At 49.0% G+C, this 18,252-nt stretch overlaps 1 protein-coding gene across 2 annotated transcripts in view; it reads left to right on the top strand.

Moving 5' to 3' along the window:
• The window catches only part of mthfd1l (methylenetetrahydrofolate dehydrogenase (NADP+ dependent) 1 like), a 725,847-nt gene that overhangs the window by 490,438 nt on the left and 217,157 nt on the right, over positions 1-18,252 (top strand). For both annotated transcript variants that reach the window (XM_085981835.1, XM_085981834.1), the window contains exons 10-13: positions 9,609-9,706; positions 10,770-10,943; positions 14,914-15,050; positions 16,176-16,222. In XM_085981835.1, the coding sequence (XP_085837961.1) occupies positions 9,609-9,706; positions 10,770-10,943; positions 14,914-15,050; positions 16,176-16,222 (456 nt within the window). The remainder of the gene's footprint in view (positions 1-9,608; positions 9,707-10,769; positions 10,944-14,913; positions 15,051-16,175; positions 16,223-18,252) is intronic.

The raw sequence follows: 18,252 nt of genomic DNA, 5'->3' as shown, positions 1-18,252 counted from the left end.
TGGATAACCTCGCATTTATCCACGCTATATTGCATCTGCCATGTTTCTGCCCAATCACGCAACCTGCCCAAATCATACTGGAGTTTCTCGGCATCCTCCACACGCCCACCCAGCTTTGTGTCATCTGCAAACTTGGAGATATCCTAATACAAAAGCAAAATACTGCGGATGCTGGAAATCTGAAATAAAAACAGAAAATGCTGGAAATACTCAGCAGGTCAGGCAGCACCTGTGGAGAGAGAAACAGAGTTAACGTTTCAGGTCGATAACCCTTCGTCAGAACTGGAAAAAGCTGGGGATCAGACAGGTGTTTAAGCAAGTGCAGGGGCAGGGAAAGGGGGAGGGGAGGAAAGAAGAAAAGTGAAGGTCTGATAGGATGGAAGGCAGGAGAGATTAAGAGACATTAAGAGATGGTGCAAGGCAAAAGGAGACGGTAATGGGACAAGTTAAGAAACAAAAGATGGCTCTAGACGACGTGTAAATAAAAAAAAAAAGAAATAAAATGAATGGGGAAAAAAAAGAATAGGGGCAGAGGTAATGATCTGAAATTGTGGAATTCTTAGTCCAGAAGGCTGTAAAGTGCCTAATCGAAAGATGAGGTGCTGTTCCTTGAGCTTACATTGAGCTTCATTGGAACAGTGCAAGAGGCCGAGGACGGTGAGGTCTGAGGTGGGAGTGGAGCGGAGAATTAAAGTGACAGGTGACCGGAAGCTCGGGGTCACCCTTACGGACTGAACGGAGGTGTTCCAGAAAGTGGTCACCCAATCTGCGTTTGGTCTCCCCAATGTAGAGGAGACCGCATCGTGAGCAGCGAATACAGTATACTAAATTGCAAGAAGTACAAGTAAATCGCTGTTTCACCTGGAAGGAGTGTTTGGGGCCCTGGACAGTGGGAAGGGTGGAGGTAAAAGGGCATGTGTTACATCTCCTGCGCTTGCACAGGAAGGTGCCGGGTGAAGGGGAAGGGGTGTTGAGGGTGATAGAGGAGTGGACCAGGGTGTCGCGGAGGGAGCGGTCCCTTCGGAATGCTGAAAGGGGAGGTGTGGGGAAGATGTGTTTGGTGGTGGGATCACGCTGGAGGTGGCGGAAATGGCGGAGGATGATCTGTTGAATGTGGAAGCTGGTGGGGTGAAAGGTGAGGATAAGGGGAACCCTATCATGGTTCTGGGATGGAGGGAAGAACTGAGAGCAGAAGTGCAGGAAATAGAATGGACACGGTCAAGGGCAGCGTCGACCACAGCAGAGGGGAATCCTTGGTTGAGGAAAAAGGAAGACCTTTCGGAAGCAGTGGTATGAAAGGTGGCATCGTCCGAGCAGATGCGGCGGAGATGGAGAAACTGGAAGAATGGAATAGAGTCCTTACAGGAAGTGGGGTGGGAGGAAGTGTAGTCCAGGTAGCTGTGGGAGTCAGTGGGTTTGTAGTGAATGTTTGTCAAGAGCCTACTCCCAGAGATGGAGACAGAGAAGTCGAGAAAGGGAAGGGAAGAGTTGGAGATGGACCATGTGAAGGTGAGGGAAGGGTGGAAATTGGAAGCAAAGTGAATTAAATTTTCTAGTTCAGGGCGAGAGCAGGAAACAGCACCGATAGTCATCAATGTACAGGAAAAAGAGGTGAGTGAGAGGACCTGAGTAGGACTGGAACAAAGAATGTTCCACATATCCCACGAAAGGCAGGCATAGCTGGGACTCATGCGGGTTCCCATAGCAACACCTTTAATTTGGAGGAAGTGAGTGGAGTCAAAGGAGAAGTTGTTCAATGTGAGAACAAGTTCAGCCAGGCGGAGGAGGGTGGTGGTGGATGAGGACTGGTTGGGCCTCTGTTCAAGGAAGAAGTGAAGCGCCTTCAGGCCATCCTGGTGGGGGATGGAGGTGTAGAGGGATTGGATGCCCATAGTGAAAAGGAGACGGTTGGGGCCAGGAAACTGTTAAAGTGACGGAGAGCGTCGGAAGAGTCGTGGATGTAGGGAAGAGACTGGAGAAGGAGAAAAAATAGAGTCGAGATAGGAAGAGATAAGTTCCGTGAGGCAAGAACAGGCTGAAACGATGGGTCTACTGGGGCAGTCCTGTTTGTGGATCTTGGGAAGGAGGTAGAAGCGGGCTGTGCGGGGTTGGGGAATTATGAGGTTGGCGGCCGTGGGGGGAAGCTCTCCAGAGGAGATGAGGTCAGTGACGGTCTTGGAAACGGTGGCTTGATGTTCGGTCGTGGGGTCATGGTCCAGGTAGAGGTAGGAGGAGGTGTCGGAGAGTTGGCGTTCAGTCTCCGCTAGGTAGAGGTCGGTTCGCCAAACAACAACAGCACCACCCTTGTCAGCAGGTTTAATGACAATGTTGAGGTTGGATCTGAGAGAATGGAGTGCTGCAAGTTCAGAGGGAGGTAGGTTGGAGTGAGTGAGGGGAGCAGAGAAATTGAGACGGCCGATGTCATGCCGGCAGTTTGCAATGAAAAGATCTAGCGAGGTTAAGAGGCCAGAGGGAGGGGTCCAGGTAGAATGAGAATTCTGAAAATGGGGGAAAGGGTCAGCTGTGCTGGGGGAAGACTCCTGGTCAAAGAAGTGGGCAATTCATTGAGGTGGGGGCGTAAGGGGATGAAGCTCAGGCCTTTGATAAGGATTGATTGTTCGGGGTCAGAGAGGGGAAGGTCAGAGGGGATAGTGAAAACACGGCAGGGGGTGAGATTGGAAGAAGGGATGGGGTCAGAGGAACGTGATGGGGAAGAAGGTTCCGGAGGGGTGTTGGTGTCCAAGAGTTCACAGAAATCACAGAAACCCCACAGTGCAGATAGAGGCTATTTCGGCCCATCGAGCCTGCACTGACACATATCCCACCCGATCCCCGTAACCCCTACACCAACACATATCCCACCCTATCCCCGTAACCCCACGTATTTAATCCCCCTAACACTAAGGGTCAATTTATCATAGCCAATCATCCTAACCCGCACATCTTTGGACTGTGGGAGGAAACCGGAGCACCTGGAGGAAACCCACGCAAACACGGGGAGAATGTGCAAACTCCACACAGACAGTCACCTGAGGCCGGATTCGAACCCGGGTCCCTGGCGCTGTGAGGCAACAGTGCTAACCACTATGCCACCGTGCTGTTGTTGAAGCTTGCGATCCTTGAAACCTAAAAGGAAGAAAAAAAGTTTTTTGTTAAAGCGTCAGATGAGGCGAAGGATGAAATGGAACTGCGGACCAGGACAGCTTTGAGAAAGTGAGTCAGTGCTGCTGAAGAGAGAGGTTGAATGTGTTCATGTGGCAGCGCATGGCATTCAGCGTGGATCTCGGGATACAGCGAGAGCAGTGGTTCGAGGAACGCTGAATATCTTGGAGATATCTATAGTCCTGGGTGGATCCAAAACATGAGGGGTGGAATTTCAGTTGGAATCCACGTGGAGTAAGTCTGAAACGGGGACAGTTGCTGAGGAAAGATATGTGGCTGTGAAAGCGAGTTTTGATCCTAACCCATCTTTATGTTCATGTGATGCTTATCGAGGGCTCCCAATTTCCTGATTGTTACCTTTGATGCATTCAAACAGGAGAAACCAGAATCGTGGACGTTTACAGCGCAGAAGGAGGCCAGTCGGCCCATGGTGTTGGCTCTCTGCTCGAGCAATCCAAACCGATCCCACCCACGTTCCCTCCATAGCCCTGTATCTGCCTCTGTGATGCGCTATCAATTACTCATAAAAGACTGAGAGTTAAGAGAGTAACTAAAGGCTTTTATTAACAAAAGAATGAAGGTCTGCCTCGAGTGGTCGACCGGTCCAGAATACAAAGGGGCTGGGGAGCAGTCACCTTTATACTAGGACTTGTGGGAGGAGTCAGCCGAGGCATGTCCAGGCATGTACACAGTGGAATACAAACAGTGGTTTACCACATTCACCCCTTGTTTAAAATTGAGTCCGGCGGGGTGAAGTGTATTAAAAGTTAGTGTATTGGAGTCTCTCCGGAGGTCTTGTCTGCCGCTGTGATCGGCGTGGCGACGGCAGGGGTAGTGGAGCTTCCGGCGTCGAGTCCCGCGTAGGCTGTGGCACAGGCGTTTCGTCCTCGTAGGTGTCGAGCGGGTTGCTGGGCCCAGGCCTGCCGTCTGCTGGGGCTGGATATCGGATCGTGGGGGGGGGGGTGGTAGTGAGTAGTGGGTTACTGCGGCCCCCGAGGGTGCAAGGTCTCTTATGGAGACTGTGTCCTCCCGCCCGTCCGGGTATGCAATGTAAGCATACTGGGGGTTGGCGTGGAGGAGGTCGACCCTCTCGACCAGGGGGTCCGTTTTATGGGTACTCACGTGCCTTCTCAGTAGGACCGGCCCTGGGGACGTCAGCCATGGCGGTAGCGATGTCCCCGATGTGGACTTCCTTGGGAAGACAAACATTTTCTCATGAGGGGTGGCGTTAGTGGCAGTGCAGAGCAGTGACCGAATAGAGTGGAGCGCATCGGGGAGCACATCCTGCCAGCGGGAGGTTGGAAGGCCCCTAGACTTTAAGGCTAGCAGGGCGGCCTTCCAAACTGTCGCATTTTCTCTTTCCACCTGTCCGTTCCCCCGGGGGTTGTAACTGGTGGTCCTGCTTGTGGCAATACCCCTAGTTAGCAGGTACTGACTGAGTTCGTCGCTCATAAACGATGAGCCCCGGTTGCTATGGATATAGCTGGGGAAACCGAACAGGGTGAAGAGGTCGTTCAGACATTTAATGACCGTGGCACTGGTCATGTCCGGGCAGGGGATGGCGAACGGGAAACGGGAGTACTCATCAATAATATTGAGGAAGTACACATTGCGGTCGGAGGAGGGGAGAGGCCCTTTAAAATCAACGCTCAGGCGCTCGAAGGGGCGAGTGGCTTTTATCAGGTGGGCCCTGTCTGGTCTATAAAAGTGCGGTTTGCACTCAGCGCAGACTTGGCAGTTCCTGGTCATGGTCCTGACCTCCTCAATAGAGTAAGGCAGGTTGCGGGCCTTGATGAAGTGGAAGAACCTGGTGACCCCCGGGTGGCAGAGGTCATTGTGGAGGGCCCGCAGTCTATCGATCTGCGCGCTGGCGCAGGTGCCACGCGATAGCGCATCCGGGGGTTCACTGAGCTTCCCGGGCCGGTACAAGATCTCGTAATTGTAGGTGGAAAGTTCGATTCTCCACCTCAAGATCTTGTCATTTTTGATTTTGCCCCTCTGCTTGTTGTTAAACATGAAAGCAACGTTGGTCAGTGAGCAGGGTAAATCGTTTTCCGGCCAGGTAGTGCCTCCAATGACGTACAGCCTCCACAATCGCCTGGGCCTCCTTCTCAACAGTGGAGTGTCTGGTCTCCGGGCCTTGGAGGGTTCGTGAAAAGAAGGCCACGGGTCTCCCCGCCTGATTGAGGGTAGCGGCCAGGGCAAAGTCGGACGCGTCGCTTTCCACCTGGAAGGGGATGGATTCGTCCACTGCGTGCATGGTGGCTTTGGCAATGTCTTCCTTGATATGGTGGAAGGCTAAGCGGGCCTCTGCCGTCAAGGGAAAAGAGGTGGACTTGATCAGCGGATGGGCCTTGTCCGCATAGTAGGGGACCCACTGGGCATAATAGGAGAAAAACCCTAGGCACCTCTTCAGGGCCTTGAGGCAGTGGGAGTTCCATAAGGGGACGCATCCGGTCGGGGTCGGGGCCGATGACTCCGTGTTCCACAACACAGCCAAGGATGGCGAGGTGGTTTGTGCGGAATATGCACTTCTCCTTGTTATATGTCAGGTTCAGGAGTTGGGCGGTGCGGAGGAATTTTTCGAGGTTTGCGTCATGGTCCTGCAAGTCACGGCCGCAGATGGTCACATTGTCCAGATATGGGAAAGCGGCCTGCAACGCATTTTGATCTACCATCCGGTCCATCTCCCTTTGGAAGACGGAGACCCCGTTGGTGACGCCAAAGGGAACCCTAAGGAAGTGATAGAGGCGGCCGTTTGCCTCAAAGGCAGTATACTGGCGGTCCTCAGGGCGGATAGGGAGCTGGTGGTACGCTGATTTCAGGTCAATGGTCGAGAAGACGCGGTACTGCGCGATCTGGTTGACCATATCAGCTATGCGGGGGAGTGGGTAGGCGTCCAGCAGGGTGTAGCGATTTATTGTCTGGCTGTAGTCGATGACCAGGCGCTGCTTCTCGCCGGTCTTAACGACCACAACCTGGGCTCGCCAGGGGCTGGTGCTGCCCTCAATAATCCCTTCCTTCAGGAGCCGCTCCACTTCGGTTTTAATGAAAACCCTGTCCCCGGCACTGTATCGCCTGCTCTTTGTGGCGATGGGCTTACAGTCGGGGGTGAGGTTAGCAAACAGTGGGGGGGGGGGGTGACTCTGAGTGTGGAGAGGTTGCACCTGGTGCGCGGTGGGCAATTTGGGAGCTGCTGGCTGCGGACTGTGAGTGGGGGTAGGGGTCCACCGTACGCCATCGTAACACTTTTAAGGTGGCACTGAAAATCTAACCCCAGCAGGACGGCAGTGCAGAGGTCGGGCAGGACCAGAAGTTTAAAATGATCGTACACGGTCCCGTCTACTATGAGTGTCACTACGCAGTAGCCGCCGATGTCCGCCGACTGGGACTCGGAGGCCATAGAAATCCGCTGGTGCACAGGCAGGACTGGGAGAGAGCAACGCCGCACCGTGTCGGGGTGGATGAAGCTCTCCGTGCTCCCAGAGTCAAAAAGGCAGATTGTATCGTGGCCATTTACCTTAATGTCCATTGTGGAGCTGGCCAGCTGGTGCGGTCTCGCTTGGTCCAGTGTAACGGATGCCAGCGTAGGGGTCGGTGTGTCGCTGCGGGTATCAGATGAGGCGGTGTTGGGGGCCTGCTGCGTTCCGGCTGTCGTCCAAGATGGCGGCGTCCATGATCCCCATGTGGCTGGAGGCGTCCAAAATGGCTGCTGTACCGGTGGTTCGCACATGGCCGGGGAGGCCCAAGATGGCGGCCCGCATGGCCCACACGCGGCGCTGCTGGGGTTCGGGGTGGCTTTGGCCCTGCAGACGTTAGCGTAGTGTCCCTTCTTCCCGCAGCCCGAGCAGATCGCGTTTTTCGCCGGGCAGCGCGCTCTGGGGTGTTTTGCCTGACCACAGAAGTAGCATTTCTGGCCTTGGGGCACTGCTGTCTGGCCTTGGGACACTGCTGCGGTAGTTGGGCCGTTGCTGGGGTGTGGCTGGGGTGGCACGGCGCTATGAGGCGGTCCTACCGTGTCCCAGGCTGTCATTCCCCGCGGCGTCCGCGGTGCAGAGGAGTAGGCATCCATGCCCCGGTAGGCTGCATCCAGTGATAGTGCGAGTTCAGAGGCCTTGTTGAGGTCGAGGTCACTCTGCTCCAACAGTCGCCTTCTGGTGTAATTGGATCTGTGGCCCGCTACAAAAGCGTCCCGGATAAGTTCCTCTGTGTACACGGCGGCCTTTACATCCTTACAACCACAGGCCCGGCCAAGCACAGACAGTGCCTGAAGGTATTCCATGGTCGATTCCCCAGGTTGTTGTTTATGACTCCCCAGAAGGTGCCTGGCGTACACTTCGTTCACTGGGCGCGTGTACTGGTCCTTGAGGAGCTTGATAGCGTCCGCGTACGAGGTCGCGTCTTGGATGACCGAGTACACTCGGTGGTTCACTTTGGAGGTCAGGACATCCAGTTTGTCCTTGTCCGATTTGATTGCTGCGGAGGCGGTCAGGAATTTTTCGAAACACTTAAGCCAGTGAGTAAACTTGGTGGATGAGTCCGCCTCCCGATGATCTAAGTCCAGGCATGCTGGTGTGAGGATCTTCTCCATTATAAAAATTTTGTTAATAAAATTGATGCGCTATCAATTACTCATAAAAGACTGAGAGTTAAGAGAGTAACTAAAGGCTTTTATTAACAAAAGAATGAAGGTCTGCCTCGAGTGGTCGACCGGTCCAGAATACAAAGGGGCTGGGGAGCAGTCACCTTTATACTAGGACTTGTGGGAGGAGTCAGCCCAGGCATGTCCAGGCATGTACACAGTGGAATACAAACAGTGGTTTACCACACTCTGCTTCAAATATTTAGCTACTTTTCCCTTCAAAGATGTTCTTGTCTCCACCTTAACCACTCCCTGTGGCAAAGCATGCCATGCTCCAACATTCCTCTGTGTAATGAAATCTCTCCTAACCCCTCTCCTCACTCTTAGTGACCATTTTAAATTGATAACCCCTCCATTAGCTTCCCAATCAGTCAAAATAGTCTTTCCCTATTCGCTATCAAAACCTGTAATAATTTTAAAAACCTCCATTAAATCTCCTCTTTGGTTTCTCTGCTCCAGTGCAAATAGTCCCAGTATCTCAATTCTCACCTCATTACTATAGTTTCCCATCCCTGGCATCATCCTGCTGAATCTTCATGAATAAGAATTAAATACTGATTTGCCAGAGCTTCAAGGAGCAGGTAGCCACAGCGAATGGACCACCTGTAGGTTGGAGCATAACTGGGTTAACTGGTTGTTTCCCTCCAGTAGGTCCACTGTAAGGTATCAAACAACATAAAGGCAATCACTCTGTTCTGAAGAGTCCTGTTGTGCAGCTGCCATTCAGTGTGGTTTCCCATCTTCTGTAATGTGTTTTGGATGAAAAACCCACCTGCAGCAGGACAACCAACAAGTTGGCTCACCCATCACCCCGTGCTCACTGGCCTGCATTGGCTTCCGGTCCGATAACGCTTAGATTTCAAATCCATCCGTAACCTCTCCCAGCCCTACAATACTCCGAGATAGAAACATAGAACGTAGAAGATAGGAGTAGGCCATTCAGCCCCTTGAGCCTGCTCTGCCATTTAATGAGATGATGGCTGATCATCCAAATTCAGTACCCTGTCCCTGCTTTCTTTCCATATCCCTTGACCCCTTTAGCTTTAAGAAATATATCTGACTCCTTCTTGAATATATTTAATGAATTGGCCTCAACTGTCTTCTGTGGTAGAGAATTCCACAGGTTCACCACTCTCTGGGTGAAGAAATTCCTCCTCATCTCAGTCCTAAATGGCTTACCCCTTATCCTTAGACTGTGATCCCTGGTTCTGGATTCCCTCGCCATCGGGAACATCCTTCCTGCATCTAGTCTGTCTAGTCCTATTAGAATTTTATAAGTTTCAATGAGATCCCCTCTCATTCTTCTAAACTCTAGCGAATATAAGCCTAAGCTCGGCGCTCTTCCAATTCTGGCATTTTGCGCATCCCTGATCTCCTCCATGGTTGGCCGTGCCTTCAGCTGCCTGGGTCCTAAGCTCTGGATTTCCCTCCCTAAACCTCTCCGCCTCTCTCTCCTCTACCTCCTTTAAGGCGCTCTTTAAAACCTACCTCTGACCAAGCTTTTGACCACCTGTCCTAATGTCTCCTTGTGTGGCTTGGTGTTAAATTTTGTCTGATAACGCTCCTGTGAAGTGCCTTGGGACGTTTTACAATGTTAAAGGCACTATATAAATGTACGTTGTAATAGTAGAATGTCCGTCCTGTGCTACACGTCATTGCAAGCAGACAGATTTCACCTTTTCATAAATGGGATGCTAAAAAGTTTTAGCAACAATCGGCGTTACTATGAGCACAGTTTTTAAACTGTCAGGCTCATGTATTTAGTCTGTGAATATAATTTTATTTATTGGTGTACTTTATACAGAATACAGTCGAAAGCAGCACCAGATGGCTAAAGCAGCAACAGCACAAGAGATGGAATCTTCGGCCTCTCAAATTGCAGCCCATCTCACCTGTCCCCAGGTTAGCAATCAAAACTCCTTTTACTGTCTGTTCCTTTGGTATGGTTTGACACAACATTGTGTTCACTTCCCACTATTAATCTCCCCTGGGTAGATTGGACAATGTATTGAAAGTACTTGTTTCTGAAATGAGAGGGCGTGTCTGAGGTTGCGTGCGCGCACGCGCGGTTGAGATTTTTGGTGCAAATCTGGTAAGATGTGTAATGTGGACAAGGTATTCACTTTCTGAGGAGAAACAAAGTGGATCCAGATAGAAATTGGGTTTCGAATTTTCAATTTCTAATCATCTGACATGAATACTTAACACTTTTTCCCTTAGAGCTGCCCTACTGGACTCTGCTCCCAGATTCCTGATGTATGTGCACAACAATACATGGGAGTTGCAACACTGAAACAGGCCATTTGGCCCAACCAGTCCATGTTGGCATTTACCTTCCAAGCAAACAAACCGTTCTAATCATATTTATTTACCCACCCTGTTCCCAAATCCCTTCATCCTCTTTTCCTACATTCACCTATCCAATCTAATTTTTAAAAATGTATTAATTCTCAGGATGTGGGCAAGGTGGGCATTTATTGCCCATCCCTAGTTGTCACAACTGAGTGGCTTGCTAAGCCACTTCAGAGAGAGCAGTTAACAGTCAACCATGTTGGTGTGGGATTGGAGTCACATATAGGTCAGACCGGGTAAGGATGACAGGATTCCTTCCGTAAAGGATATTAGTGAACCAGTTGGATTTTTACGACAATCCAACAGCTTCATGGTCACTTTTACTAATGTTGACCGTTTCTTCCTCAACCACTAACCCAGGAAGTGAATTCCACAGCCTCAACTCTGAAGATATTTCACCTGCCCTCTGTCCTAAATCTCTTGTAACTGTAGCCCCTTGTTCTTGACCGATATGTGCCCTGATTGCGTGAAGCTCTGCTCTGGAAGTGCTGGTTCCTGCGATCGTGTTCTGCGGCTCCCCATTCTGTGCTGGCCTTGTTCTGGTGTGTGTGTACACTGGGTATTAATCGGAACTCATTTGCCGGTCTGAATCCTTTGCTCAAATTGTTTTCAGTGACATTGAGATCTCCAGAGCGCAGACTCCAAAAGCGATCGGCATCCTGGCCAAAGAGGTCGGGCTGCATCAGACAGAAATAGAAGTCTACGGAAGGAATAAAGCAAAAGTAAAATTATCTCCCTTGGACAGACTGAAGGAACAGCCGGATGGAAAATACGTATTAGTTGCCGGGTAGGAACGTTTTATTTCGCTTTATTGCTCGTTGGTATTAAACCTTTTTTAGTTTAATTATTTTCCCAGAATCAATGCTGGTGCTTCAATAGTAAAGTCCCCACCATTTAAACCCAGCAGGAAAGACTGAACAGGCTGGGCCTCTTTTCTCTAGAAAAAAGACTGAGGGGTGATCTGATGGAGGTCTTTATTAAAATAATAAAGGGGTTCGATAGGGTAGACCTAGAGAAGATGTTTCCACTTGTGGGGGAGTCCAAAACTCGGGACCATAAATATAAGGTAGTCACTAATAAATCCAATAAAGAATTCAGGAGAAACTTTGCCCAGAGTGTAGTTAGAATGGGGAACTAGCTACAAGGAGTAGTTGAGGCGAATAGCATAGATGCATTTAAGGGTACCTATAAAATCAGAAGGAAAGCAATAGAAGGATATGTCGATAGGGTGAGATGAAGTAAGGTGAGAGGAGGCTCGTGTGAAGCATAAACACAGGCATAGACCAGTTGGGCCGAATGGCCTGTTTCTCTGCTGTAAATTCTATGTAAAACGTCCATGTTTAAAATGGCCAAAAGTGATAAACATTGGCATTAACATAAAGTTCAAAGTTATAGAAATATAGAAGATAGGAGCAGGAGTAGGCCATTCGGCCCCTCGAGCCTGCTCCGACATTCAATGAGATCATGGCCGATCATCCAAATTCAGTACCCTGTCCCTGCCTTCTCCCCATATCCCTTGATCCCTTTAGCCTTAAGCAATATATTTAACTCCTCCTTGAATATATTTAATGAATTGGCCTCTACTGCCTTCTGTGGTAGAGAATTCCACAGGCTCACCACTCTCTGGGTGAAGAAATTCCTCCTCATCTCTGTCCTAAATGGCTTACCCCTTATCCTTAGAATGTGACCCCTGGTTCTGGACTCCCCGACCATCGGGAACATCCTTCCCGCATCTAGTCTGTCCAGTCCTGTTAGAATTTTATAAGTTTCAATGAGATCCCCTCTCATTCTTCTAAACTCCAGCGAGTATAAGCCCAATCGACCCAATCTCTCCTCATATGTCATTCCTGCCATCCCAGGTATCAGTCTGGTGAATCTTCGCTGCACTCCCTCCATGGCAAGAACATCCTTCCTCAGATGAGGCGACCAAAACTGCACACAATACTCAAGATGTGGTCTCACCAAGGCCCTGTACAACTGCAGCAAGACATCCTTGTTCCTGTACTTGAACCCTCTCGCTACGAAGGCCAACATACCATTTGCCACCTTAACCGTCTGCTGCACCTGCATGCTTACCTTCAGTGACTGGTGCACAAGGACACCCAGGTCTCGTTGCACGTCCCCTTCTCCCAATCTACTGCCGTTCAGATAATCTGCCTTCCTGTTTTTGCCACCAAAGTGGATAACCTCGCATTTATCCACATTATCCTGCATCTGCCATGCTTCTGCCCAATCACGCAACCTGTCCAAATCATACTGGAGTTTCTTGGCATCCTCCTCACAGCACACACGCCCACCCAGCTTTGTGTCATCTGCAAACTTGGAGATATTACATCTAGTTCCCTCGCCTAGATCATTTATATATATATTGTGAATAGCAGGGGTCCTAGCACTGATCCCTGTGGTACCCCACTAGTCACTGCCTGCCACTCGAAAAAAGACCTGTTTATTCCAACTCTTTGCTTCCTGTCTGCCAACCAGTTCTCTATCCAAGTCAGTACCTTGCCCCCAATCCCATGTGCCTTAACTTTACACACTAATCTCTTATGCGGGACCTTATCGAAAGCCTTCTGACAGTCCAAATGCACCACATCACTAAAAACAGATTATCTGGTCATGATCACATTGCTGTTTGTGGGAGCTTGCTGTGCGCAAAATTGTTGTCGGTTATAGTGCCTTAAAAGAAAGACTTACATTTATATAGCGCCTTCCACTACTCCAGATCATCCCAAAGTACTTTCGAAGTGTAGTCACTGTTGTAAGGTAGGAAACGCGGCAGCCAATTTTGCACACAGCAAGCTCCCACAAACAGCAATGTGATCATGACCAGATAATCTGTTTTTAGTGATGTTGATTTGAGGGCTAAATATTGGGCAGGACACCAGGGATAACTCCCCTGCTCTTCTTAGAAATAGTGTCATGGGATCTTTTAGGTCCACCTGAGAGACCGACAGGACTTCGGTTTACTGCCTCATCCGAAAGACGGCACCTCTGACAGTGCAGTACTCCACTGGAGTTTCAGCCTAGATTTTTGTGCTCAGGTCTCTGGAGTGGGACTTGAACCCACAATATTCTGAGTCAGAGGCGAGGGTGCTACCCACTGAGCCACACTGACGCTAAGGGGGAAAAATTGGGTCACGCCCCCTTTGGGCGCTAACTTCGCTGGGGCGCTATTTTTAGCACCCCGAAAAAGTTAGCGCGCCCGAAATTGAATAGTAGCGCCCTAAGCAGGAGGCGGGGCGCTACTGGATGCGCTCCTATTGAATATCATGACGCTACGTGCAGCACATAGTGCCGCGGTATTACAGGCCTCACTCCCCTAATCAAGGAGTGCCGGGCTGACCCATGTGGCCGGCACCCAGCAGGAGATGGCGAGAGGGGGCAGATGCTGGCAGGTGGCCCCAAAAAAATGGCCGCCCGGCAGCTGCCCTTTAATTTGCACTGCCCCGGCCGCAAACACGGCACCCTGACCCTGTCGGACATAGCGTCCAGCAGTAGGTCAGGGGGTGCGAGTCAAGTTTGCGGCTGGGGCACTGCGCACGGCGATGACTTCATCGCCGGAGGCACAGCGCTGTGGAGCGATACTGCTGCCGCTAACCTCCCGCTGAATTTCACGGGAGGCTTTGGGCCACGCCCAGGCACTAGGTGCTTTGCACCCTGTTAGCTTGGGGCGCTAATGGGAGGCGCAAAGCAACCAAATTTTTCCCCCTAAGTGCTCCATTTATTTTTGGCAGCAGCAGCTGTGCTTACTCACCAGTTCGCAACTCGTGAAGCTGCACTGAATGCTTGAACAAACATATAAGTAACACCTGGTGAATGTTCAATTACCTTTTAGTGCACTGAAGCCCTTCTTTAGGGCTGTAGAAACCTATCCAAAGCACATATTTAAAAAAAACAAACAAACTGCATTGAAACTGTGGGCTTTTTATGGCAGATTGATTGACTCTGTTGCATCGATCTAGTGCATGTTGATATTTGAAGATTTAAAGAGCTTTTGCCTAAAATTTCTGTATACCATGTGGGAATTTCACTTGTAGGGGGCTGTAAACCCCCCCCCATCTCCATATGAAGCAGAAAAACTTGCATTTATATCGCGCCTTTCACGACCTCAGGACGTCCCAAAGCGCTTTACAGCCAATTAAGTACTTTTGAAGTGCAGTCACAATTGTAATGTTGGAAACGCAGCAGCCAATTTGCGCACAGCAAGCTCCCATAAACCGTAATGTGATAATGACCAAATCATCTGTTTTTGTGCTGTTGATTTGAGGGACAAATATTTGCCAGGACACTGGGAGAACTCCCCTGCTGCTCTTCAAAATAATATAATGGGATCTTTTACATCTACCTGAGAGAGCAGACAGGGCCTTGGTTTAACATCTTATCCAAAAGATGGCGCCTCCGACAGTGCAGCACTCCCTCAGTACTGCACTGGAGTGTCAGCCTAGATTTTGTGCTCAAGTCTCTGCTGTGCGTGCGTGCGTGCGTGCAGCGTGTTAATAGTTTTAGCCTGCTGGGTCTACCCTCCTTTGCTCTTGACTGAGAACCACATTATCTGTTACTCCAGTGCTGCATAACTGCACCTGCTTTCTATGCGCAGCGAGCGTGAAGGAGCAGTGAGGCTTGGGGATGAGGAAGACACACAGAAGTGACATCACCGGGTGTGTCTTGCAGAGAAGTCAACACCTAGGCTTTCAATGTTGTAATTGCTTGACTTGCACAGTGTAAAAAGTAACCTTTCCCTTCTGTGTTCTTTACAGAATTACACCGACTCCTCTGGGGGAGGGGAAGAGTACAGTGACGATTGGATTGGTTCAAGCACTAGGTGCCCATCTGGATGTTAATGCCTTCGCTTGTGTGAGACAGCCATCTCAGGGGCCAACGTTTGGTGTTAAAGGTAACCAGCTTCTAACACGTGTTCACTAGACAATAGTTGAGTACACTTAATCTGATTTATAGGACAAATGATGCAGTATTGTGTGTTCACCAGACAGGCACAAGTTGATCAAATCTGGATAATACTATACAGTAACTGTTTGACTTTCTTTCGCCTGGTCATCTTTAACGTCTCACCCGAAAGACAGCACTACCGACAGTGCAGCACTTCCTCAGTACTGCAGTGGAGTGTCTGGGGAATTTTGCTTTTAGAGAAACAGCTGTGATTCGATTGGTTCATAAATTAGTTTGTTTTTTTCCTCTTGCCTTGAAAAGGAATCAAATTGACGCTCAGTATCTCAACACTGTCTGGATTGGTTCAATTATAGATCTTTAGTTTGTAGTACACTCTCGCCTCCGACTCAGAAGGTTGTGGGTTCAAGCTCTGCCCCAGAGATTTGAGCACAAAATCTAGGCTGACACTCCACTGCAGTAATGAGGGAGTGCTGCATTGTCTGAGGTGCTGTCTTTTGGATGAGACGTTAAATCAAGGCCCTGCCTGCCCCCTCAGGTGGACATGAAAGATCCCATGACATTATTTGAAGAGCAGTGGAGTTCTCCCCAGGTTCTTGGCCAACGTTCATCCCTCAACCAACATCACCAAAACTAATGATCTGCTCATTTATTTCTTTTCTGTTTGTGGGAGCTTGGTGTGTGCAAATTGGCTGCTGCGTTTCCTACATTGCAACAGTGATGAGGTGTTGGCAGACCTTCTTGTACCACTATACCAGTTTGAAACAAGTTAATTGGCCACTAGAGTGGGTGGTTAAGAGTCAACAGTGTTGGTGTGGGACTGGTGTCACATGTAGGCCAGAGTAAGGACGGCAGGTTTCCTTCCCCAAAGGACATTGGTGAACTAGTTGGGTTTTTATGACAATGTGAGAGCTTCGTGATTACTTTTACTGATGCCATCTTTTTATTTCCAGATTTAAAAAAAAACTAAATTCAAATTGTCATTTGTGGTGGTCTCTGGATTACAAGTTCAGTAATATAACCACTGCACTACTGTACCTGTGTAATGTTGTTGAGCAAATGGGCATCTGAATTGAGATTCTATATAACTAAAGCGATGATTGTCTCTGAACAGGTGGGGCTGCAGGAGGTGGATACTCTCAAGTCATCCCTATGGAGGAGGTAAGAGATCAGAAATTCTGCCCATGGCCTGTACCATCCTTCAACCACAAAACAGAGTCCTAAACATAAAATGGATTTGCAGATAATTACATAGAATTTACAGCACAGAAACAGGCCATTCGACCCAACAGGTCTAAGCCAGTGTTTATGCTCCACACAAGCCTCCTCCCACCTTGCTTCATCTCGCCCTATCAGCGTATCATAGAATCATATAAGTTTACGGCACAGAAGGAGGCCATTCAGCCCATCGTGTCTGTGCTGGCCGAGAAAGAGCTATCCAGCCTAATCCCACTTTCCAGTTCTTGGTCCGTAGCTTTGTAGGTTACTGCACTTCAATGCGATGAGGGTTTCTGCCTCTACCACCCTTTCAGGCTGAGAGTTCCATACCCCCACCACCCTCTGGGTGAAAAGATTTCTCATCTCCCCTCTAATCCTTCTACCAATTACTTTTAATCTATGCCCCCCGGTTATTGACCTCTCTGCTAAGGGAAATAGGTCCTTCCTATCCACTCTATCTAGGCCCCATATAATTTAATACACCTTAATTTAACTCGCAACCCCCCCCCCCCCCCCCCCAGCCTATCCAATCTTTCCTCATAGCTAAAATTCTCCAGTCTTGGAAACATCCTTGTAAATCTCCTCTGTACCCTCTAGTGCAATCGCATCTTTCCTGTAATGTGGTGACCAGAACTGTATGCAGTACTCTAGCTGTGGCCTAACTAGTGTTTTATACAGTTCTAGCATATATTCTATGTCTCGGCTAATAAAGGCAAGTATCCCGTATGCCTTAACCATCTTATCGACCTGTCCTGCTGCCTTCAGGGATCTGCGGACATGCACTCCAAGGTCCCCCTGATCCTCTGCACTTCTCAGTGTCCTACCATTTATTGTGTATTCCCTTGCCTTGTTAGCCCTCCCCAAAGGCATTACCTCACACTTCTCCGAATTGAATTCCATTTGCCATTTTTCTGCCCACCTAACCAGTCCATCAATATCTTCACTCACTATCAACCACACGGCCAATTTTTGTATCATCTGCAAACTTCATAATCATGCCCCTACATTGAAGTCTAAATCAATGATACATACCATGAAAAGCAAAGGACCTAGTACTAAGCCCTGCAGGACCCCACTAGAAACTGCCCTCCAGTCACAAACACCTGTCGACCATTACCTTTTGTGTCCTGCCACTGAGCCAATCTTGGCTCCAACTTGTCACTTTCCCTTGAATCCCATGGGCTTTTACTTTGCTGACCAGTCTGTCATGTGGGACCTTGTCAAAAGCCTTGCTAAAGTCCATGTATACTACATCAAACACGCTACCCTCATTGACCCTCCTTATTTCCTCCTCAAAAAATTTAGTCAAGTTAGTCAGACATGACCTTCCTTTAACAAATCCATGCTGACTTTCCTTGATTAATCCATGCCTTTCTAAATGGCGATTAATACTGTCCCTCAGAATTTTTTCCAATTATTTCCCCACCACCGATGTTAGGCTGACTGGCCTATAATTACTCGGTCTATCCCTTTCTCCCATCTTAAACAACTGTACAATGTTAGCAGTCCTCCAGTACCAGTAGCCAGAGAGGATTGGAAAATGATGGTCAGAGCCTCCGCTATTTCCTCCCTTGCTTCTCTTAACAGCCTGGGATATATTTCAGCTGGGCCTGGTGATTTATCTACTTTCAAAGATGCTAAACCTCTAATATTTCTCCTCACTATGTTTATCTCATCTAATATTTCACACTTCTCCTTAACTACAATGTCTGCATTTTCCCTCTCCTTTGTGAAGACAGACGCAAAGTATTCATTCAGAACCATACCCTAGTCTTCCGCCTCCACACACGGGTTACCTTTTTGGTCTCTAATAGGCCCTATTCTTTCCTTAGTTATCCTCTTGCTCTTTATGTATTTATAAAACATCTTTGGGTTTTCCTTGATTTTACTTGCCAATATTTTTTTATGCCCTCTCTTTGCTTTCCTGATTTCTTTTAATTTCACCCCTGCACTTTCTAAACTCCTCTAGGCTT

Source organism: Somniosus microcephalus, chromosome 3, assembly GCF_052327205.1.
Source record: "Somniosus microcephalus isolate GS21.2 chromosome 3, FLI_Smic_1.0, whole genome shotgun sequence".
NCBI lineage: Eukaryota > Metazoa > Chordata > Chondrichthyes > Squaliformes > Somniosidae > Somniosus > Somniosus microcephalus.
The sequence above is the reverse complement of the archived record's forward strand: the minus strand, read 5'-3'. Positions and strand labels throughout refer to the sequence as shown.